This window comes from Geotrypetes seraphini, chromosome 1 (genome assembly GCF_902459505.1).
Source record: "Geotrypetes seraphini chromosome 1, aGeoSer1.1, whole genome shotgun sequence".
Lineage (NCBI taxonomy): Eukaryota > Metazoa > Chordata > Amphibia > Gymnophiona > Dermophiidae > Geotrypetes > Geotrypetes seraphini.
This window is the reverse complement of record NC_047084.1, coordinates 225,144,301-225,168,751: the sequence shown is the minus strand read 5'-3', so window position 1 is coordinate 225,168,751 and position 24,451 is coordinate 225,144,301. Positions and strand designations below refer to the sequence as shown.

Genomic DNA, 24,451 nt, shown 5'->3' with positions numbered 1-24,451 from the left:
AAGCTGTACTTGGACCCAAGATTCTGAATATAGAATCCATACATCAATATTATAGTCCCTCTATTGTGCTGAGGCAGTACACACAGATTGGAGCAGATTAAGCCAAAGGATGCAGATAATACAAGTCAGTAGAATGGCCCCAGTCCTATTATAATTTAAAACACATTTGGCATCAAGGAAAGCTGCATCAAAACTGAGCTATATGACCATAAACAATTTGAGGTTGATATTTTAAAAATAAAGTGCAGTTGCACACAATACTTATTTTTATAGCAGTACTGAAGATACAGAGCATTATACAAAGATGGTACATATTCAGGTACAAAAAGTTGTTGGTAGTTAAAAGCATGGATCATTTTACAAATATTTCTTTAAAAAAAGTTATTCTGGACATAAAAATGAAGCAGACTAAACTAAACATTGCAATTTTTTTTATCTTCAGTAGCGAAGAAAATTACATTCATATTCCATATTACAAAAATAGAATGATAGCTTCTGGATTTAAAAAGTACCAGATATCAATTATCTGTAAGAAAAATATTGTCATAGGATACTGTATTCAGTATACTTGATGCAGTTTGATTCCCACAAAAAAGAAAAATACTTAGAAAATGGGCATTAACATTTGCCCTTTGTTGGCGCACACTAGTTACAAATCCATAGCATAGCTTTAAATTCGTGGTTTTTTCATAGGTGGATCCTGAAGACTGAACTTTGGAATTTCAGCTGATGGGGTGAAAGGGATTCTTGTCGCCACTTTCTTCCCGATTGTCTCAATCTAAGGGGCAAAAAATAAGTTTAGATTAGATTGAAGTGATTTGTTACAGCAATAGCCTTAATACTGTAGTATGGTCCAGGTAGAACACTGCACAGCTAGCAAGGAAGAAAAACACACCAAATGTACAGTCTAAGTGGCAGCTGCAAGGGGGTGGATTTTTTTAACCTTAGGCTAGATGTTGCTTGTGTACCAATACAAGCAATTTGAAAGACAAAGGACCATATAGCAGTTTAGCCAGACCCGGTTGATAGCACATGTGATCATCTCTGGGAAAAGGGAATAAAATAGTCAAAAACTAAAACTTTAAATGAATTCTGTTAGAATAATATTGTGATAACTGTGCAAACCCTATCTTTATGTGAAAAAAGTTTCATAACATGTAACTTTTGCATTTTGGGTCAGCTACTTGGTCACCTTTATGCAAATATGGTCACATATGGTTGCAATGGTTAAGAAAGTTTTAGTCACTGTACCAGGCTGCCCTGTGCACTTGCACTGCACTTCAGTTATGGCTTTGCTTAATTTTTCTATTAATGAACGTTCAAACTACAGAACATAGGGGCAGATGCATTGAGGGTAATGCACAGAGACTTTCAGCCACTGCTTTACCGAGCAGTGACTGAACATCCTATGCTAATGAGCTCACTGGTATTTTAATAAACTCACTAGCAATTCTTTCTTATGCTCAGAGAAACAACACAAGGAAGACCCCTGCCCTAATGGCTGAAAACTACTGACAGCTTTGAGCTGTCGATAGTCCCATGCTAACTTTCCTGTCAAGTGTCTGAACACTGATTGGCTCAGGCACTGACAGGAAAATCAGCACAGGCAGCAGCCATCTCTTACCCCCAAACCCCAGCCACTCCACTTCCATCTTAAAAATGGTCCAGTGGACTCCCAAGCCCCCCTTTTTCTTGGCTTAAGTAAAGCCAATGTACATTATCTTCAGTTAATTCAAGATACTGTGGCCAGTAGTGCTGCCCGATTCACAATTTGAATCGGTTCACCGATTCACTTCGGGTGAATCGATTCAAATCTATTTTAAATTTTTTTAAAAAAATTGGCTTCCCAATTCAGACCCTCTCCCCTCCCTACCTAAAGCCGGAGCGGCAGTGCTGCTTTTGCTGGCTGGCCGCTGCTGCACCTGTTTTAGAGGTCGAGGAGGGAGGGTCAGTCGGGAAGTACTGCGTCTGGCTTCCCTCCTGGCCTCCCCGAAGGACTGCCCCCCCCCCCCGAAAGACTGCCCACCCCCCCCCCGGAAGGCCTCCGTGTTCCCCCTGGCCTCCCCAAACTGTTTACCTTACAGCTTGAGCCTGCAGCCAAAGATCGTGGTTACAGCGTCTTTGCACTGCAGTGCTTTGAGCTGTTGCCTCCAACGTCAGAGGAGGAAACAGCTTAAAGCACTGCAGTGCAAAGACGTGATCTTCAGCTGCAGGCTCAAGCTGTAAGGTAAAGGATTCGGGGAGGCCAGGGAGAACACGGAGGCCTTCCCGGGGGGGAAAGTGCGCAGTCTTTGGGGGGGAGGGGGAAGTTTTCAGTGAGGCCAGGAGGGAAGCCAGACGCAGCACTTCCCGACTGACCCTCCCTCCTCGACCTCTAAAACAGGTGCAGCAACGGCCAGTCTGCAAAAGCAGCACTGCCGCTCCTGAAGGCCTTGGGGAGAGGGGGTGCGCAGGCCTTTAACGGGGAACAGGCCTTTAACAGGGGGGGACAGGCCTTCAAAGGGGGGACAAGCCAAGGATGGTGGCATAGGCCTTCAGGGGGGACAGGCAGGCCTTCGGGGGGTGCAGGCCTTTAAGTGGGGAACAGGCCTTTAAGGGGGGTGCATGGTGCAGACCTTTAAGGGGGGACAGGCCTTCAAAGAGGGGACAGGCCATTGGTGGTGGCATAGGCCTTCAAGGGGGGGAACAGGCCTTCAGGGGGGACAGACCTTCAGGGGAGGGGGGGCCCTGGTATAGAAGTACACAGAGGGAGGGGAGGGGGGTTCAAGGAGATGTGCATATGCCAGACTTCGGGGGAGAAGAAATAATGGATCTAAAAATAGGAGAGGGAGAGAGATGATGGACAATGGGATTTAGGGAGGGAAGGAACAGAAAGGGAGAGAAGTTGGACATAAGGGATGGTGTGGAAGGGAGATAGAGATACTGGATAGGAGGGTAGTTGGGAAAAGAAAGGGAGAGACGGTGGACCCTGGGGTGATGGGGAAGGAGGGAGGGATGCTGGATGAAAGGGTAGTTAAGAAAAGGTGGATCTTTGGATGGAGACGAGATAAAAAAGAAAGATGCCAGACCTCTGGAGGAGGGAAGGGAAATGGAAGGGGAGGACAGAAATGGCAGATGGATGGTTAGAATGGAGAAAGAAGAAAGAAGGGACACGGCAGAGGAAATTAGGCCAGTAGAAGACCCGAAGCAGCGTTTAGTGTGCCTGGGACTCTGCTGCTCCTGCCGGGTTTGTCAGCCCTGTAGCGGTGGGAGGGTCAACGGGGGTTTCAGTTGTGCCGGGTAGGGTCGGCGGGGGGGGGCGGGGGAGGAGTCAGGCAGGCATAGGGTGGGGGGAGGTTCAGTGAAAGGGGAATGGGAGGCAGGCAGGCTGGCATCGGAGGAGGGGTGGGGGGGTTCAATGGAAGGCAGACAGGCGGGATGGCATAGGGGTTGCCATGAAAACATGCTGCTCAGGGGGATGGGAGGCAAGCAAGCAGGCAGGCATGGGGGTGGGGGGGGTTCAGTGGAAGGGGAATGGGAGGCAGGCAGGCTGGCATCGGAAGGGGGGTGGGGGGTTCAATGGAAGGCAGACAGCCAGGATGGCATCAGGGGGGGGGTTCCATGGAAATATGCTGCTCAGGGGGATGGGAGGCAGGCAGGCTGGCATGGGGTTTCAATGGAAGGGGGATGGGAGGCAACGGAGGGGGTAGGGGTTTTTCAATGGAAGGCAGGCTGGCATCGGAGGGAGGCACTGGGGCACTAAGGACATAGAAAGGGGCACTATGGACATAGAAAGGGGCACTATGGACATAGGAAGGGGCACTAAGGACCTAGAAGGAGGCACAGGGACATTCACAGACAGAAAAATGACAGACAGGCAGCATGCAAGGAGAGAGAGACAAATAAAAAAATACCCAGACAGACAGACATGAAGGGAAGGGGGGGCCGACAAAGAAGAGGACTCGAGCCGCAAGGAAGAAGCTGGGCCTGCCTGCCTGTGGGGAACGCTATAAGGGAAGGGGGGGCCATGGAACAGGCTAGACCACGGGAAGGGAGAGGAGCCGAACGGAGCAGCCAGATCGCAGCAGGCCACAACGCGGGGGAGGGGCCGAACGGAGCAGGCCAGATCGCGGTAAGAGAAGGGGTGGGGGAAATGCTGCAACTGCTGCACAGGGACCTGGAGGGGAAGCCAAATACCACTGCTGCTGCACAGGGAAGTCGGGGGGGGGAGGGAAATGCTGTTGCTGTTCCACAGGGAAGTGGGATGGAAATGCTGCTGCACAGGGAAATGGAGGCAAAGAATGACTGACAGACAGCAGGAGGGAGGGAGACAGACAGAAAGGAAGAAAGACACAGGGGCAGGGAGAGGGACAGAAAGACAGACAGAAAAAGGGAGCCAAGGAGAGAGAGAGAGAGACAGCGGGAGAGAGAGAGAGACAGAAAGAAAGAAAGACAGACAGACATATAGTCTAGCACCCGTTAATGTAACGGGCTTAAAGACTAGTAATACATAAAGAATAACCCCCCTCCCTTCCCTTCTATAACCTGTAAACATAGAACATAACAAAGCAAAGATATAACTCCACACTCCCAATCTCCCACCCTACCTTGGATGTGTGTGTAATTCCACAAAAAAACTAAAGATAAAAGACAATTATAATGAAGTAATAAAAGAAGTCAATGGGCCCCAAATCAAATTAAATGTGTTATGCCCCAACATATCAGCATTCATTTTCTCATACCTGGAGCAGAGGCATAAATTTGCCCACCAAAAAGGAAAATTAAGGCGATCGCAATTTTTCCAATTACGAGTAACCCTCTGTATGACTACCCCAGTCATAATAAGGAGTAGCCGGCTTTTATATCGGTCCAAAGGGGGTTTAAGATGTAATAACATCCCACATATGACTACATCATATGTCAATGGATCGATGACTCCACTACAGTGTTAATCTGTCTCCATATCGACTTCCAAAAACTAAGTATTAAAGGACAGTAAAATAGATGGTCCAATATCAAGATGACAGTGCCAGCATCTGTTAGACTTAGAATTATCTAACTTCTGTAGACGAACCGGGGTCCAAAAAATCCTCAGCAACAAGAAAATCCAAGTTTGTCTCAGAGATGCTGTGTTTAAAATGTACGTTCTTTTGGATGATCTCTTGTGGGTGTGCTGAGAGGTCCTGGGTTAATTTTGCAGTGGGAAGTAAATTAATGACAATAATAACCAAGAGTGGTTGCATAATAAGTATATTTTGTAGAAATAGGCTTAATATTATAGAGGTGCAATGCTTAGAAGAAATATACACAATACATATGCTTGTTCTAAGGTACAGAAAGATATTTTGTTGTACATCTGCTTCTATGTATATAGGGGTGAAAGACTGCAGGAGAACGAAAACCCAAATATAGGAAGAAAAGACGTCCTGAAAATGCTGAGGAGTAAAGGTGTGTGTGTGTTTGTGTCCGTGTGTGCAGAAGCTGAAGATAGAAAGAAGGGAAGTGGAAAGAACAGGCAAAGAGGTTTTATCTGAATGTGTGTGTCTGAATGGGTAGAGATGTGTGAGGTGTGAAAGGCTGAAGGAGAAAGAGAGAAAAATGAGGTGAAGCCTGTCCCTCATAGACTTGAGTTTCTGGTAGTTTCCAGCATCTTTCTGTGACAATTGGCTTCTGTCTGAAATAATGGCTCTCAATTGACAACGTAAGGAAGTTATTCACCCAGAGAGTGGTGGAAAACTGGAACGCTCTTATAGGGGAAAACACCCTCCAGGGATTCAAGACAAAGTTAGACAAGTTCCTGCTGAACCAGAACGTACGCAGGTAAGGCTAGACTTAGTTAGGGTACTGGTCTTTGACCTAAGGGTCGCCGCGGGAGCAGACTGCTGGGCACGATGGACCACTAGTCTGACCCAGCATCGGCAATTCTTATATTCTTATGTTCACATCTAGCACACTCCCTCTATCAAATTCTCTGGTCAACCAGTTAAAAAAAAAAAAAGATCAAATATGTCTGACAAGACCTGCCACTAGTGAATCCTGATCAGATTGTTAGCAACGTTGGAAAAATTTGAAGTGTGATGGGTTCCCGTACACTGAGCTGTCTACCTCTAGTTCGATAGCATTGAGTAGAGGAGGGCATTATTGGAATACATTTAAAAACAAATTATAGAAAGAAGGGAAAACAAAAAATCAAATCACCTGGAAACCAATGTTCTGAAGCTCAGCATGAAGGCTGTCCAGGACACGTCTGCCGTCAAAGATGAAAGCTGGCTTCAGCATCTTTTTATGAATACGTTCAAAATCCAGTTCCTATCATACGCACAAAAATTTTTGCATAAGAACTTGTACCCTTTAATGCAGTGCTGTCATTCAGCAACCTCTCATTTCTGCTGCCTTACCTTAAACATGTCCCACTCTGTGCAGATAACAAGAGCGTGGGCACCATCACAGGCTTCATATGGGTCTTTTGCAATATGGACCAATCGAGAGACTGTGGCAAAAAGAATATAGCATTTTAAGAAAAATGTCATTTTACAACGCCTTTGTCCTCTGGGAGAATTTTCAATAGATAGAAAAAGGCAAAGTCTCTCCCAGACAGACTTAACTTCTGGCAGTATGCTGCGAAACCATGTCACACAGAAGACGTGATAATGTTGGCAAAGAAGGAAGGTTTAATGCTTTAATTTGTAAGGCATTTTAAAATTGCAGGCAACTAATAGAAGCAGAATAAATGCCATATATTATATTTTAAAAGTCAACATTCAAGATCATGTGACAGGAAAACTACAAAATGTACAAACCTCTGTCATCCCCTGAGACACCTGGATGAGCGAGGTCCAGCAATATTTGCTCCTTTAGAACTTTTGGATCATAAATATGGAGGTTCGCACCTTCATCTATCAGGTACTTGCTGATGTAAATACTTGAGGATTCTCTAAATAAAACCAAGATGTTGAGAAAACCCACATGTATAACTAGAAATTAAGCCAGCAATATTAACCACAGATAAGACTTTTCCTAGCTACTAAGCGAGTGAGAAATGTGAGGATTTATCTTAACAGCTCAAAGTCTCTGAGAGTCATAGATGCCAAATGATATTTTATTGCAAACTGCCAGATTTCTACTGTAACCCATGTTTATAACAATTCCCCAAACCTCTCCTGGAGGTACATTTAAAATAATCTCATGTATATTCATTGTGACAATCCTGAACAAACATGGGTCATGTATACCTCCAGGAAAGGGTTGGAAAGATCTTAATTTTCTTTTAGTTCCTCTAGACCAGCAAAAACATATGTAGCTTATGTACTCCCACCAGCAGATGGAGATCAAGAGCCACTGACTTTTAAAAAGACCTATAAGTGAGCTGTGCAGTCCCTTTAGAGTAGTGGTCTCAAACTCTCAGCCTGCCAGGTACTATTTTGAGGCCCTCGGTATGTTTATCATAATCACAAAAGTAAAATAAAACAGTTTCTTGATCATATGTCTCTTTAGCTATAAATTACAATACACTTCTCCCTCTGTATTCATGGTTTCAACATTCACGGTTTCAATTATTTACGGTTTTTAGCTTGCTGGCTCCTCCCCACAAATTACATCAGCTTGCATAGAGAAATCGCTGATTCCAAGCGTTTACAGAGAAAATCGCTGATTCCCAGCACTTTGTTCACCGTGTTTTGCCTCTCCTTCAGAAACAGGCCAGGTCTCCCATCATGTTATTCGCAGTTTCACCATATTCACGATGGTTTTTAATAGAAAACAGCAAATAACATTAAAAAGTTATTCGCGGTTTTTCAGTATTTGCAGTTCTGTTAATCCCCTATCATAGCGAATATGGAGGGAGAAGTATATTATTAAGACTTAGCCAAAAGGAAAGATTTATAAACTATAAAGAGTTTTACCTCATGCAAAATTATCATTTCTTTAATAAGACATTAACTATTTTTTCTGAGGCCCTCCAAGTACCCACAAATCCAAAATGTGGCTCTGCAAAGGGTTTCAGTTCGAGACCACTGCTCTAGAGTCTTTGACTAGCCAAGCAGATGTCCAACTGAGATCATATACATTCCCACTGCTTGCTGACAGTCCCCTGTCTAATCGAGTGGGCTATGTGCTGCTGCTACCCTTGTTATGAATCTGAACCTCAATGGAAAAGGGTAGATAGTTCCCCAACGGTCTGTGCTGGGACTACTGGGTTGTTGTTTTTTTAAACACATTTATATAATGATCTAGAGATGGGAATAGTCAGATAACTAAATAATTTTGAGTCATCCACAAATTTAAAGTTGTAAAGTCACATGAGGACTGTGAAAATTTTTTGTAGAACCTTACAAGACTGAGAGATTGGGCATCCAAATGTCAGAAGCCATTTAATGTAAGCAAGTATAGAGTAATGTATGTAGGAAAAGAAGAACCCAAGCTATAGCTACATAATGCACAGTTCCATATTAGGAGTCACCACCCAGCAAAAGGATGCATTAAAATCCTCTGTTAAGTGTGCAGCAGCAGCTAAGAAAGCAAATGCCAGGAATAGTTAGGAAAGGCAAACAAAAATGACAATATTATAATGCCTTTGTATTGCTCCATAGTATGTCCATATGTATCTCAAATACTGTGTACAATTCTGGTCACAGCATCTAAAATTTAGAATTAGAAGAGGTAAAGAGAAGGGTGACAAAAATGATAAAAGCGGATGGGATGACTTCCCTGTGAAGAAAAGCTAAAGCTTGGAGAAGAGATGGCTGAATGAGATATGACAGAGGTCTATAAAATACAGAGGAGTGGAACAGGTAATCATGATACAAGGACTAGGGGGCACACAACATAGTGACCAAGTAGTAAACTTATAAACAAACTGAAGAAAATATTCTTCACTCAAAGTGTAATTAAACTCTGAAATTCGTTTCCAGAGAATGTGGTAAACAGTTAGCTTAACAGGGTTTAAAAAGTTTTTAATAATTTTCTAAAATTCAAAGCCATTTTTAAGATGGACTTGGGAATATCCACTGCTTATTTCTGCAATAAGCAGCATAAAATTTGGAACAACTTATCAAGGAAGCCTGGTACAACTTGTCAAGAAAAATACGAGAGGAAATGCAATTCTGGACTTAATTCTAAATGGACTATGAGGACCGGCACAAGATGTAGAAGTAGAGGGGACACTGGGAACCAGTGATCACAATATATGATCCGCTTCGACCTGGACACAGGGGCAAAACATCGATCCAGAACGACGGCCACGGCACTGAACTTCCGAAAAGGGGATTACGAAGGGATGAGACTCATGGTGGGGAAGAAGATTAAGAAGAAGATAAGCACTGTAAAAACACTAGAGCAAGCATGGTCCCTTTTTAAGGACATGGTCACCGGATTGCAAAATCTATATATAACACATATCAACAAGGGATCCAAGAGGAAAAAGAACAAGAAACCGGCGTGGCTCACTGTAGCGGTGAAGGAAGCGATCAGAGACAAGAAGACTTCATTTAAGGAATGGAAAAGGTCAAAAATAGATGAAAACTGAAAATAGCACAAACAGCATCAAAGAAGGTGCCATAAGGCGGTAAGAGGGGCCAAAAGAGACTATGAAGAAAAAATAGCCAAAGAGGCGAAAAACTTCAAGCTGTTCTTTGGATATATTAAGGGGAAACGACCCGAGAAGGAAGTGGTGGGGCTGTTGGATGACCATGGAATAAAGGGAGTGTTAAAGGAGGACAAAGAAATCACTGACAAACTGAACACATTTTTTGCATCTGTATTTACCGAAGAGGATATACACAACATACCGGAAGCTGACAGGCTATAAGCAGGAAACAAAGACGGGAAACTGACAGGGTTGACGATCAGTCTAGAAGAGGTATGCAGGCAGATTGATAGGCTTAAAAGTGATAAATCCCCGGGACCGGATGGCATCCATCCGAGGGTAATCAAGGAACTGAAAGGGACTATAGCTGAACTGCTTCAACTGATAGCCAATCTGTCGATCAAATTGGGAAGGATTCCAGAAGACTGGAATGTGACTAATGTTATGCAGATCTTCAATAAAGTTTCGAGAGGAGATCTGACCTCGGTACCGGGAAAGATGGTAGAGGCGCTGATAAAGGACCGCATCAATGATCACCTTGATGGACACAATCTGATGAAGACCAGCCAGCATGGCTTCAGCAAGGGGAGATCTTGCTTGGCAAACTTGTTGCACTTCAAGGGAATAAACAGGCAGATAGACAAGGGCGAGCTGGTCGACATTGTATATCTGGATTTTCAGAAGGCATTTGACAGTCCTGCATAAACGACTACTACAAAAAATTGCGAGCCATGGAATCGAGGGTGACATATTCATGTGGATAAAAAACTGGTTGGCGGATAGGAAACAGAGAGTGGGGGTAAATGGACAATACTCGGACTGGAAAAGTGTCACGAGCGGAGTGCCACAGGGTTCGGTGCTTGGACCCGTGCTCTTCAACATATTTATAAATGACCTGGAAATTGGTACGACAAGCAAGGTGATTAAATTTGCAGACGATACGAATATATTCAGAGTAGTGAAGACACAGAAGGATTGCGAAGACCTACAACAGGATATGAACACGCTCGAGAAATGGGCTGCGACATAGCAAATGAGGTTTAATGTGGATAAGTGTAAGATGATGCATGGTGGTAACAAAAATCTTATACACGAATACAGGATGTCCGGGGCGGTGCTTGGAGAGACCCCCCCCAGGAAAGAGACTTGGGAGTACTGGTCAACAAGTCGATGAAGCCATCCGTGCAATGCACGGCGGCGGCAAAGAGGGCAAAGAGAATGCTAAGAATGATTAAGAAGGGGATCACAAACAGATCAGAGAAGGTTATCATGCCTCTGTACCAGGCCATGGTACACCCTCACTGGAAAACTGCGTCCAGCACTGGTCACTGTACATGAAGAAGGACACAGTACTACTTGAAAGGGTCCAGAGAAGAGCGACTAAAATGGTTAAGGGGCTGGAGGAGTTGCCGTACAGTGAGAGATTAGAGAAACTGGGCCTCTTCTCCCTCGGAAAAAATAAGACTGAGAAGGGACATGATAGAAACATTCAAGATACTGAAGGGAATAGACTTAGTAGATAAAGACAGGTTGTTCACCCTCTCCAAGGTAGGAAGAATGAGAGGACACTCTTTAAAGTTAAAAGGGGGTAGATTCCATACAAATGTAAAGTTCTTCTTCACCTAGAGAGTGGTGGAAAACTGGAACGCTCTTCCTGAGGTTGCTATAGGGGAAAACACCCTCCAGAGATTCAAGACAAGGTTGGACAAGTTCCAGCAGAACCGGAACGTACGGAGGTAGGGTTGATCTCAGTTAGGGCTCTGGTCTTTGACCTGGGGGCCGTCGCGGGAGCGGACTGCTGGGCGCGATGGACCACTTGTCTGACCCATCAGTGCCAATTCTTATGTCCTTATACATTCTTGCCAGGTACTCGTGACCTGGACTAGTTATGGTTAAGAAACAGGATACTGGGCTTGATGGACCTTTGGTCTGTCCCAGTATAGCAACACTTATCTTCTTGAATGTCACTGTTTAGTTCAGGTGGAAAAAAAAAAATAAGACTAAACATCTACACTTAACAGCATTGCCCAACTATAGGCTGATACTTGAAGGGTGGGCACCATACCAGTCTGGAAGCATTAAAAGAAAGAAAATTAGCAGGTAAGATATATAAATTTTCCTGCTATATTGTCCAGACTGGTGCAGTTGTATGGGAAGTACCAAAGCACTGACCATTAAGGATCAGGACCCCCAAAGCCCTGTCTACAACATGCACACCTGAAACCTGCATCCTAATGTACTTGACATCCACGCAATAGTGGATAGTCAGCTCTTAACTGGCTGTGGCTTAAAGACAGGACTGATTTATGCAGTTCTGTTATATAGTAAACTTGCAGTCAAGTGCCAACTCTGCTCCTAGAATGTCCCAAAATAGTTCTGAGTTAGGCACTAGCTGGTTTATTTTCAGTGGCACTAACTATTTAAGTGCTGCTGAAAATGACCAGTTAGCCCCAAATAAGAATTTAACCAGCCAGGACTTATTTCTGGCCTGTTAAATCACTTTGAATGTCAACCCCAATATTTTAAATTAAAATTCTTCATTTATTGAGATGTTTAAGTTGTTAAATTTAAATGGAATCTGTACAATCACATACCATATAAGTTTCTTGCACTCTCTGGAAGAGGTTTTATTTGGATGTTAAACTCTGCAGGAGATTTAAGGAGGAAGTAAAGGAGGGCATTCTCTCTTGTAATATTATAGAATTAGTTACTGAAAAATTTACAATAGGAAAAGAATTGTAAATCCTTTAGAAATTAAGTTAAGGACCTTTTATTGCATCTGCTTTCAATTGATTGGTTTAGGATTGGCATAGCTCAGCATTATAGTTTAATTGTTAGGATGGATAAGAACAAAGGATGAGATATGATCAAAAGCAGGTCCTCTGCAGTTCTTATGTGATATTCAGGAACATTTAGAGTGCTGTTGAATATAATATCTAAACTTGGTCTGCTATGCTGCTATTGAATTTGTTACCATAGGTTTCTTTTAATTAGGATTTTATGTTTTTTATGAATTGAGTATCGCTCTGGGCACAGTTAGTGAATTTGTCTGATTTAAATGCAATTTTATATTGTGTTCTGTTAATAAGCAACTTGCTCTGGGCAGCAGCTACCAGTAGAACATTAAATAAATGTAAATCATTTGCTCCAAATCAGCTACTTTGAGTATTACATTAATACCTAAGTAATGCCATACTAGCACAAAACAAAGGTCCATTATCCTGTTTCCAACAGTGGCCAAGTCAGGTCAGGAGTATTTAAAGATCCAAAAGGAGTAAAAAGCACAGTTACTTACCATAACGGGTGTTATCCAGGGACAGCAGGCAGATATTCAACATATGAGTGACGTCATCCACAGAGCCCCGATGTGGACAGCCTCGCAAGCAGACTTGCTTGAAGAAATTTAGAAAGTTCGCGACTGCCGCGCATGTGCGAGTGCCTTCCCGCCCGACGAAAAGCACGCGTCTCCTCAGTTCAGATAGTTAGCTAAGAAGCCAACCAGGGGAGGTGGGTGGGTTGTGAGAATATCTGCCTGCTGTCCCTGGATAATACCTGTTACGGTAAGTAACTGTGCTTTATCCCAGGACAAGCGGGCAGCATATTCTCAACATAGGGGTGACCTCCAAGCTAACCAGAATGGGATGGTGGGAGTGTTGGCAATTCAGGAGAATAAATTTTGTAATACTGCCTTGCCAAAGTGGCCATCCCGTCTGGAAAAAGAATCCAGACAATAATGAGATTTGACAGTATGAACTGAGGACCAAGTGGCAGCTTTACAGATTTCCTCAATAGGAGCAGATCTAAAGAAAACTACAGATGCCGCCATGGCTCTAACTTTTTGGGCTGTGACTCAACCCTCTAGATCAGGGGTGCCCCCACTTTTTGGGCTTGCAAGCTACTTTTAAAATGACCAAGTCAAAATGATCTATCAACAAAAAAATTTTTTAAAAAACACAAAGTACACTACGCAGAGAAAATGTTAATCATCATTTATATTCCGGGATTTTTTCAGAGGTCAAGGCAGATTACTCTATGCACTGTCACCTCAGTAACAACCATACAAATATAGACAAATATACCCCCCTCCCTTTTTACTAAACCACGATAGCAGTTTTTAGCGCAGGGAGCTGCGCTGAATGCCCAGCGCTGCTCTCGACGCTCATAGGCTCCCTGCGCTAAAAACAGCTATTGCGGTTTAGTAAAAGGGGGGCCATAGTGCATAATATAGACAGCAGATATAAATTCTCAAAAACGGACACATTTTGATCACTAAATTGAAAATAAAATCATTTTTCCTACCTTTGTTGTCTGGTGATTTCATTAGTCTCTGGTTGCACTTTCTTCTGACTGTGCATCCAGTCTTTCTTCCCTTCTTTCAGCCTGTATGCTTCCTCTCCTCCAGACCTCATTCCCTCCCCCAACTTTTTCTTCCTCTCTCCCTGCCCTTTCTTTCTCCCTGCCTCCCTTTCTTTTTTCTCTCTTCATGCCCCTTTTCTTTCCTTCTGTCTCCCTTCTTTCCTTCTGTCTCCCTGCCTGCCCCCTTTCTTTCTCCCTGCTCTCCCCCAAGCCACTGCCGCCGCCATCGGAGAAGGGGCCCCCAAGCCGCCGCCATGGTGGAACAGGCCCCAAAGCCACCACTGCTCCAAGTTCTCCCTGCTTCCGACCAACCATAATTCCTCTCCCCGATATCAATTCTGTTGTCGGAAAGGAAGTTCCGGGCCAGCCAAGCAGTGATTGGCTGGCCCGGAACTTCCTCTCCAACAGCAGAATTGACGTCGGGGAGAGGATGGCTGATCGGCCCGGTAGATTGTGAAGGCAATGCGAGTCTATCATGGAGCCCGGGATGGGCTCCGCGATCGACTCACTTTGCTTTGGCGATCTACCGGTCGATCGCGATCGACCTATTGGGCACCCCTGCTCTAGATGCAGTCCAGCCTGAGCATAGCAGAAAGATATGCAAGCAGCCAACCAGTTGGAGATTATTCTCTTGGAAACTGGATGTCCCAACTTGTTTGTATTGAAGGAGACAAAAAGTTTAGGAGAAGATCTTTGTGGCTTAGACCTTTGCAAGTAGAAAGCCAAAGCACACTTGCAGTCCAGAGTATAAAGAGCTGTTTCTCCAGGGTAAGAATGAAGCTTTGGAAAAAACACTGGAAGTACAATGGATTGATTGAGATGAAATTCTGAAACAATTTTTGGTAAGAATTTAGGACCACCTTGTCATGATGGAATACTGTGAAAGGTGGGTCCGCTACTAAAGCTTGTAGCTCACTGACTCTGCGAGCAGATATGAGAGCAATGGGAAAGACCACTTTCCAAGTTAGATATTTGAGATGAGCCAAAGACATTGGTTAAAGTGGAGGATTCATCAACTTAGCAAGAACAACATTGAGATCCCAAACCACTGGAGGTGGTTTGACATTGATGTTCTTTCATAAATCTGGAAACCACAGGATGAGCAGAGAGGGGTTTCCCTTCTAGTGGCTGATGGAGAGCAGCAATTGCACTGAGATGGACTCTAATGGATGTTGATTTGAGAACTGAATACAAGGAGATAGATTGAGGCTCCTTGTGGTGAAGAGTGCACCAAGCAGAAAACCTAGTCCATTTCTGGTTGTAACATTGTCTAGTGGTAGGCTTCCTAAAACCTCTAAAATGTCCTGAACAGATTGAGAAAGCACAGTTACTTACCATAACAGGTGTTATCCAGGGACAGCAAGCAGCTATTCTCACATATGGGTGATGTCATCGACGGAGCCTCGCAAGAAGGCCATGGACTCTAACCTTCAAGACCGCTTGGTTAACATTCCTTGTGAGGGCAACAACCTCTTTGATGAATCCATCGAGGCAGCCACCAAGAAATTATCTGACCATGAAAAATCATTTGCTTCTATAGTCAAAACTTTGGATTCTTGCCCAGAAATAGCTAAGAAGAAAAAATTTAAAAAAAATGAAATTGAATCAGGTTAGGCAGACTGGATGGACCATTCAGATCTTTATCTGCCGTCATCTACTATGTTACTATGAATGAGGACTACTTGATCGTGAAGAAGATGTTGAAAAGCTTTGGGAGTGTTGAAAATTGCTCTGAGTTCCAACAGATTAATGTGGCTCCAACATCTGTGCTGGACCAATGCCCTTGAGTATGGAGACCATCGAGATGAGCCCTCCCAAGCGTAGATCGAGGAATCTGCGGTGAGGACCTTCTGATTAGGGGGCGTTTGAAACAGTAAACCTCTGGAGAGATTGGAAGAGAGCATCCACCAGTGGACTCAATGAAGGAGTCACTGTAATGTGCTGAGAGATTGGGTCAAAAGCTTGCACCAACTGAGATGCCAGGGTTCACTGAGGAATTCCGAGGTGAAGTTTGGCAAAAGGAGTCACATGAACCATAGAGGCCATGTGTGACCTAGGAGAACCATCATGTGTCTCGCTGAGAGTGAAGGAAGGGATGACACTTTGAGGCAAAGTTGAATAAGAGCATCCTGACATTGTTGAGGGAGGAATGCTCTGAGTTGCACAGTGTCCAGTATAGCTCTGATGAACTGCAATGTTTGAGAGGGTTGTAGCTGGGATTTTGGAAAGTTTATTTCGAACCCCAAATGTTGGAGGAACCAAATAGTCCGTTGGGTCGCTACAATAACTCCTGGGATGTTGATTCTTTGATGAGCCATTTGTCTAAGTATGGGAAGACCTGGACACCATGGCTGTGCAGAGCTGCTGCCACCACTACCAGGCACTTGGTGAAAACTCTGGTGAAAACTCTGGGAGATGATGCCAGGCCAAAAGGCAGCACTCTGTACTGAAAATGATGATTTCCCGCCGAAATCTGAGGAACTTGCGAGAGGCTGGATAAATGGGGATGTGAGGGTAAGCCTCTTTGAGATCCAGAGAGCATAAACTAAACTAAACCTTAAGTTTATATACCACATCATTTCCACGGAAGTAGAGCTCGGCACGGTTTACAAGAACTTAAAAATGAGAAAGGGTAGGAAAAGGTTTACATAAGTTTATAAATCGAGTGGAAAAGTAAGGGAAAAGATTTTACATGTTAGAGAAGAGCCAGGTTTTTAGTTGCTTGTGGAATAACTGGAGGGAGCTCAGGTTCCGCAGCGGGATAGTAAGGTCATTCCAGAGACCTGTGATTTTGAAAAGAAGTGATTTTCCCAGTTTACCTGCGTGGAGAATACCATGTAGAGAGGGGAAGGATAGTTTTAATTTATGGGCGGTCCTGGTGGAGTCAGGGCACGAGGAGTTGAAAGAAAGTGGGATTAGGGAAGGAAGGATGCCGTGAATAATCTTAAAAGCCAGGCAAGAGCATTTGAATTGGACTCTGGAAATCACTGGGAGCCAATGAAGATTGGCCAGGAGTGAGGAGACGTGGTCAGATTTATGTTTTGCAAAAATCAGCTTGGCTGCCGTGTTCTGAAAAAGCTGGAGAGAGCATAACCAATCGTGATCCAGAAGGAGATACAATGATGCTAGACCAGTGATTCCCAACCCTGTCCTGGAGGAACACCAGGCCAATCGGGTTTTCAGGCTAGCCCTAATGAATATGCATGAGAGCGATTTGCATATGATGGAAGTGATAGGCATGCAAATTTGCTTCATGCATATTCATTAGGGCTAGCCTGAAAACCCAATTGGCCTGGTGTTCCTCCAGGACAGGGTTGGGAACCACTGTGCTAGACACAGCATCCAAAATTTTCCTCCGACAAGAAATTTGTTGAAAGCTCTGAGATCCAGAATCGGTCGCAGATCCCCCGCCTTCTTCAGGACAAGGAAGTAACGGGAGTAAAACCCCATGCTCTGCTGTTCCAGAGGAACTTCCTCGATGGCACGAAGATGGAGCAGAGCTTGAGCTTCCTGAGAAGAAGGGTGGTCTGGGATGGATTGGAAGGATACTCTCTTGGAGGAAGATCTGGTGGAATCTGAAGGAAGTGAAGAGAGTAACCTTCCCTGATGATGGTGAGGATTAGAGAGTTGCGCGGGGACAGAAAACCCACCCGTCCCCACCCACCCCGCCAAAGTCCCACCCGTCCCCACCTGTCCCTGTGAGGAATCACACCCGTCCCCGTGAGGAATCCCTCCGTCCCCACCTGTCCCCACGAGGAATCCCCTCTGTCCCCACCCTCCCCGCGAGGAATCCCCTCCATCTCCACCCGTGTTCTGAATAAGCTGGAGAGAGCATAACCAATCGTGATCCAGAAGGAGATACAATGATGCTAGACACAGCATCCAAAATTTTCCTCCGACAAGAAATTTGTTGAAAGCTCTGAGATCCAGAATCAGTCGCAGATCCCCCGCCTTCTTCAGGACAAGGAAGTAACGGGAGTAAAACCCCATGCTCAGCTGTTCCAGAGGAACTTCCTCGATGGCACGAAGATGGAGCAGAGCTTGAGCTTCCTGAGAAGAAGGGTGGTCTGGGATGGATTGGAAGGATACTCTCTTGGAGGAAGATCTGGTGGAATCTGAAGGAAGTGAAGAGAGTAACTTTCTCTGATGATGGTGAGGACTAGAGAGTTGCACGGGGACAGAAAACCCACCCGTCCCCAACCACCCCGCCAAAGTCCCACCCGTCCCTGTGAGGAATCCCACCCGTCCCCGTGAGGAATCCCTCCGTCCCCACCTGTCCCCGCGAGGAATCCCCTCTGTCCCCACCCTCCCCGCGAGGAATCCCCTCCATCTCCACCCATCCCTATAAAACTACAGAAAGTTATTTCATTTAATTATGCTACTGAATTAAAGGCTCTGGTAGAAGCCCATTTACAAATAAGCAAAAAGACTTTATTAATTTGGAAATATTAATTGGGAAGAATACATACTTTGTAAACGGATTTCTACCAGAGCCTCTAATGTTTATAAATTTTTATCAACACAACTAATATACTACTTTATCCTAAAGCAAAAAAAAAAGAAATATAATTTTTTCCTACCTTTGTTGCCTGGTTTCTGCTTTCCTCTTGTTCTCATTCAATTCCTACCATCCACTATCTCTCTTCTCTCTGCGTCTTCCATTTGCTCTGTTACTGTGCCTCTCCCTTTCTCCCCCCTTCCAAATTGGTCTGGCACCCATCTTCTTCCCTCCGCTCCCCCCATAGTCTGGCATCTCTGTATTCTTCCCTGCCAGTGTCTTCTCCCCACTCTCTCTTACCCATGTCCTTTCAGCGTCCTTCTCCCCCCCCCGTCTTCCCCATGTTCTTTCAGCGTCCTTCTCCACCCCCCCATCTTCCCCATGTCCTTTCAGCGTCCTTCTCCACCCCTTTGTCTTCCCCAGTGCTTTCAGCGTCCTTCTCCTCCCTCAGTTTTACCTTAAGCGTCTTTTCCTCTCCACTCCACCTTTCCTCCCTTTCTCCCTCCCTGCCCCTTACCTTTGTGGCGCTTCCCCGCCCAACTGACAACAGAACAGGCCCGGTCCGACAAACCTCCCTGCCCTGTAGCCGCGAATCTAAATTACCTTCTTACAGCAGCTGGAGTATTGAAGCTGCTGTAAGAAAGTAATTTAGATTCGCGGCTACAAGGCAGGGAGGTTTGTCGGACTGGGCCTGTTGTCGGTTAGTCGGAGGAAGTGCCACAAAGGTAAGGGGACCTGGCCGGCTGTGCATCCACCCCCCTCCTATGGCTGCACCCGGGGAGGACTGCCCTCCCCGCCCCCCTTTGGTATGCCACTGCCGATCGCAGCACACAGCCGATCGGAATGGAAGTCTTCCCGATGTCAGCGCTGACCTCAGAGGGAGGGAGGGCTTTGCTTAAGCCCTCCCTCCAATGTCAGCGCTGACATCGTAGAAGACTTCCGTTCCGATCGGCTGTGTGCTGCGGCAGGGCAAGTAGGGAGAAGACGAGCCTCGCATCCAACCCTGCAGGAACCCCGCGACCCTCGGAGGCGTCCCCAAGGGATCCCCGCGACCCTAGGGGGCATCCCCATAGGATCCCTGCAACCCGAAGGGGGAACCCACAGGATCCCCGTGGGATTCCCATCATCCCCGTTCCGTGCAGCTCTCTAGTGAGGACCCAGAGGTCAGATGTAATGAGCTCCCATCTTTGATAAAAATGATGGCAGAGAAATATGGTGAAGCCTCTCTGGAATATTGATACCCGAGATCTGAATCCATGAGCAAAGAAGCCAATGAAAGACCACTTCTGGAGTGAGCTGGAGAAGCAGAATGTTTCCATTTGGAAGAACCAGCTGGTGAAGAAAATCTCGCAGGAGAAGGACTCGACTGACGAGAATGGTGTGGTTCTGCAGCAGATTTCCTCGACAAGGAAGCTGGTTGCCTCGAGGATTGTCTATGCCTCGAGAAACAAGGTCTGTCTCGAGAAGAGGACCTGGGCCTTGATGAATGCCTCGACAGATGGTTTGGAGATGAACTGTGCCTTGGAGAATGAGGTAGTTATCTCGAATCCAGCCTCAATGAGGAATGTCGAGGAGTTCTCACCCTATGCCTCGAAAAAGGCAATGCTTTAGGCATAGAGATAGGGCTGGAAGTTGGAGATCAAAGTCGAAACACCGAGAAGGACTCAGCTCCTTTTGCAGATGTATCTCGAGGCACTCACAAAGACTCAACTCCTTGCATAGAGTGTGTAGATTGATCTCGAGGTACTCTTAAAGACTAGACTTCTTGTATTACTGCTGAGTGCTCAGGCTGGCCTGCAGGAAGCAGGGTTGAGGCAGGAGTTAATTTGGCAAGCATGTTACCAAACTCCTGATGCAGAATAACTTCCAACATACTCTGCAAAGCTGGCACTGAGACCACTGGAGCTGGTACAATTGGTGTGGCTATGAACTCCGAGAAAGATGACCTTGAGGAAGAGTGTTGCCTCGATTTCAAGACACTTTTCCTGGAGATCCTCGGACAAACCCATTCTAAAGGTGGCATGACCATAGGGGTTGGCTTAGTTATCTTACCTGATGGAGATACCAAGGATAACAGCGCCTCAGGGGAAGATTTAGCAGATTTCCACCAAGATCAAGACTTCCCCATTGAGGAAGGTTTGATCGAGGTAGAGGTTGAAGGGTTTGACCCCATAGAACACTTTGCTGGAGTTGAGGTCAGGGCAGGAATCTCAAGGCCTTAGGTAAAGGCCAATCCATTCCCCCGAATATTTTTTCAATCTGTACTCGATGATGTTTAAGGGCTCGATTTTGAAATGTAGCACAGCGGATGCACGACTCTGGATGATGGTCAGGTCCTAAACACTGTACACACCAGTTGTGTGGGGCAGTGATGGAGATTGCGCATTGATACCGGCTACACTTCTTGAACCCTTTGACCAGCAGGGAAAAGAAATGAAACACAGCCATGTTGAAATTGAAGCCAGCAGGCTGAGGCCACGGAGTAGGCCCCGCCGTGACACGATAAAAAACAAAACTTCTATTTAAAAAAAAAATTGAAATGAAATGCGCAAATAAACACAGCGACCCTGTAAAGAAAAATATACAAGCCACGGTGAGAAGGCACGTGTAGAACTAACTCTTGCGCAGAGCATTAAAATGAGGGCTTCTCGGCTCCACAGAAAACTTAGAACTGAGGAAACGCTGAGGAAAAGCGCGCCCTACATTGGGCGGGAAGGCACTCGCGCATGCGCGGTGCGGCAGTTACAAACTTTCTAAAGTTCTTCAAGCAAGTCTGCTTGCGAGGCTGTCCACATTGGGGCTCCATGGAGGACGTCACCCATATGCTGATAATACGCTGCCTACTTGTCCTGGGATAATCGATTTTATGTGGCTGATCTCAAAAATAAAAAATGGATTTTCCCCAAGTCCACTTTAATAACGGTTTAAGGATTTGTCTTCCAGGAACTGATCCAAGACAGAACCCACGAAGGAAAAAGCAATACTAGCTCTGGTCCTCACAAATGAGGAGAGTATCTCTAATGTGCCCACCTGGGAAAAAGCGAGCAAACAGTTTGAGTTTTGTGTGGCTGCCCTCCACTTTAGCTGTTATATCAAACCAAAGTCCTACATTTCAAACATACAGACTTTAATAAAATAGGAGCATACCTGAAGAAAGAGTTATTAGGATGGGAGGACATAAGGGAAGTGGAAAAACAGTGATCTAAGCTGAAAGAAGCAATAAAAATGGCTACTGACCTTTATGTGAGGAAAATAAATAAAAAGAGAAAAAGAAAATCGATATGGCAGAGAAAATTAAGGCAATGAGTTGGCGTTCATGAGATATAAAAAAAAAACTCGAAAGAGTACAGAAAGGACAACAAGGTGAAACTGAAAGAAGCCAAGAGAGATACATCTGACAAAAGCACAAGCAGAAGAGCAAATGGCTAGAAATGTTAAAAAGGGAGACAAAAATTTTTTCAGATATATTAGTGAAAGGAAGATGAAGAAAAATGAATTGCGAGACTAAAAGATGATATGTGGAGAGTGATGAGGAAAAAGTAAACATGCTAAACAAATACTTCTGTTCTATGTTCACAGAAGATCCTGTCCTGGATAAGGACCAAGATTGTCTGGTAAAGTTACACACAAGAATGGAGTAGATACTGTGCCATTCACGGAAGAAAGTGTTTATGAACTTGAAAAATTGAAGTGGACAAAGCAATGGGACCAGATGGGATCCATCCCAGGATATTGAGGGAGCTCAGAGATGTTCTTGCAGGTCCTATTAAAGATTTGTTCAACAAATCTGGAGATGGGAGTGGTTCCTGGGGATTGGAGAAGAGCGGATGTGGACCCTATTCACATAAGTGGTGGCAGAGATGAAGCAGGAAACTACAGACCAGTAAGCCTCACTTCAGTTATTAGAAAATAATGGAAGCATTGTTGAAAAAAAGGATAGTTAACTTCCTAGAATCTAATGGGTTACTGGATCTGCAGCAACATGGTTTTACTAAAGGTAAATCGTGCCAAACTAATCTGATTGAATTTTTTGATTGGGTAACCAGAGAACTGAATCAAGGACATATGCTAGATGCAATTTACTTAGATTTCAACAAAGCCTTTGACACGGTTCCTCATAAGAGGCTCTTGAACAAACTCAACAGGCTGAAGTTAGGACCCAAAGTGGTGAATTGGATTAGAAACTGTTGATGGTCAGATGCCAAGAGGGTGGTGGTTAATGGAGTTCGCTCAAAGGAAGGAAGGGTGAGTAGTGGAGTCCCTCAGGGATCAATGCTTGGGGCGATCCTGTTCAATATGTTTATGAGCGACATTGCCAAAGGGTTAGAAGGAAAGGTTTGCCTTTTCTCGGATGATACAAAGATTTGTAACAGAGTAGACACCAAGGAGGAAGTAGAAAACATGAAAAAGGATCTGCAAAAGTTAGAGGAATGGTCTAATATCTGGCAACTAAAATTCAATGCAAAGAAGTGCAGAGTAATGCATTTGGGGATTAGAAATTGGAAGCAGCTGGGAGGTGAGAAGCTGATGTGCACAGATGGGGAAAGGGACCTTGGGGTGATAAGTGTCTGAAGATCTAAAGGCAAAGAAACAGTGTGACAAGGCAATAGCTGTTGCCAGAAGGATGCTAGGCTGTAGAGAGAGGCATAACCAGTAGAAGAAAGAACGTGTTGATGCTCCTGTACAGGTTGTTGGTGAGGCCCCACTTGGAGTATTGATTTAAATTTTGGAGGAGGAGACCGTATCTGGCAAAGGATACAAGATGATTTGAAGCAGTCCAGAGGAAGACGACGAAAATGGTAGGAGATTTGCACCAAAAAAAGACGTATGTATTCCCTAGAGAAAGGAGGGACAGGGGAGATATGATTCAGGCGTTCAAATACTTGAAAGGTATTAACACACAGCAAAATCTTTTCCAGCAAAAGGAAAATGGTAAAAACCAGAGGGCATAATTTGAGGTTGAGGGGTGTAATGTTAGGAAAGTCTTCTTTATGGAGAGGGTGGTTGATGCCTGGAATGTGCTCCTGAAGGAGGTGGTTGAGATGAAAACAGCGACAGAGTTAAAATAAGCATCGGATGAACACAGAGGATCTCAAATTAGAAAATAGGTATGCAATGGCTGGGATGGAGTGAGCTTTGACGGAGACTCCAGTAGATAAAACCTAAACACACTACTGGGCAGAACTCTGGTTTTCTGGCCCAAAAATATCTAAGAAAAAGGACCATTTAAAGTAAACAATTACTTTATAGAGCATGTTCGGTTGGGTAGATTGGATGGACGGACCATTCGGGTCTTAATCTGCTGTCATTTACTATGTTACCATGTTTATAAAAAACTGTTACTGATTCTACTAAATTCTCTGACAACAAATTAGAGCTTACATATGGAGAAACTTTCTTCACTCAAATTTGTTATAAATGCAGAGACTTCATTGCATGGTTATCCCTTGTACTTTTTAGAAAGAGGAAAACAAGTAATTCACGTTTACCTGTGCCATTCCACTTATTTTGTAGACCTGTATCATAGCTCCCTTCAGGCATCTCTTCTCCAAGCTGAAGAGACCTCTTTAGACTTTACTCATAGAGGAGCATTTCACCCAATCATTTTAGTCACCATTCTCTGTACCTTTTTTTAATTCAGTCATATCTTTTTGAGATATTTGAGGTCTAGTTGCAGCATGGAGCAATACATAAAACATTATGTTCTGTTTTATTCTTCATTCTTTTCCTAATGATTCATAGAATTCTATTTGCTTTCTTGGTCACCACTGCACACTGAGCAAAGGATTTTAATATGTCAACGATGACAATTGGATCCTTTTCCTGGGTGGTAATACCTATTGTGGAAACCCAGCATATGTAACCATAATTTTGGATTGCTCTTCCCAACATGCATCATTTTGCACTTGTTCACATGAAATTTCATCTGCCATTTGTATGCTCAGTCTCCTAGTCCCATAATGTCCTTTTTTCAATTTCCCACAATCATCTTGAACAACTTTGTCTCATCAACATATTTGATCACCTCACTGTTA

General features: G+C 44.5%; 1 protein-coding gene across 4 annotated transcripts in view; it reads right to left on the bottom strand.

The window, feature by feature from the left end:
• Nucleotides 1-205: 205 nt before the first annotated feature.
• UGDH (UDP-glucose 6-dehydrogenase) overlaps nucleotides 206-24,451 on the bottom strand; it is a 133,216-nt gene continuing 108,970 nt past the window's right edge. For all 4 annotated transcript variants that reach the window (XM_033947352.1, XM_033947322.1, XM_033947341.1 and 1 more), the window contains 4 exons: nucleotides 6,780-6,913; nucleotides 6,378-6,469; nucleotides 6,178-6,288; nucleotides 206-778 (listed from right to left, as the gene is read on the bottom strand). In XM_033947352.1, the coding sequence (XP_033803243.1) occupies nucleotides 671-778; nucleotides 6,178-6,288; nucleotides 6,378-6,469; nucleotides 6,780-6,913 (445 nt within the window). In that variant the 3' untranslated portion in view covers nucleotides 206-670. The remainder of the gene's footprint in view (nucleotides 779-6,177; nucleotides 6,289-6,377; nucleotides 6,470-6,779; nucleotides 6,914-24,451) is intronic.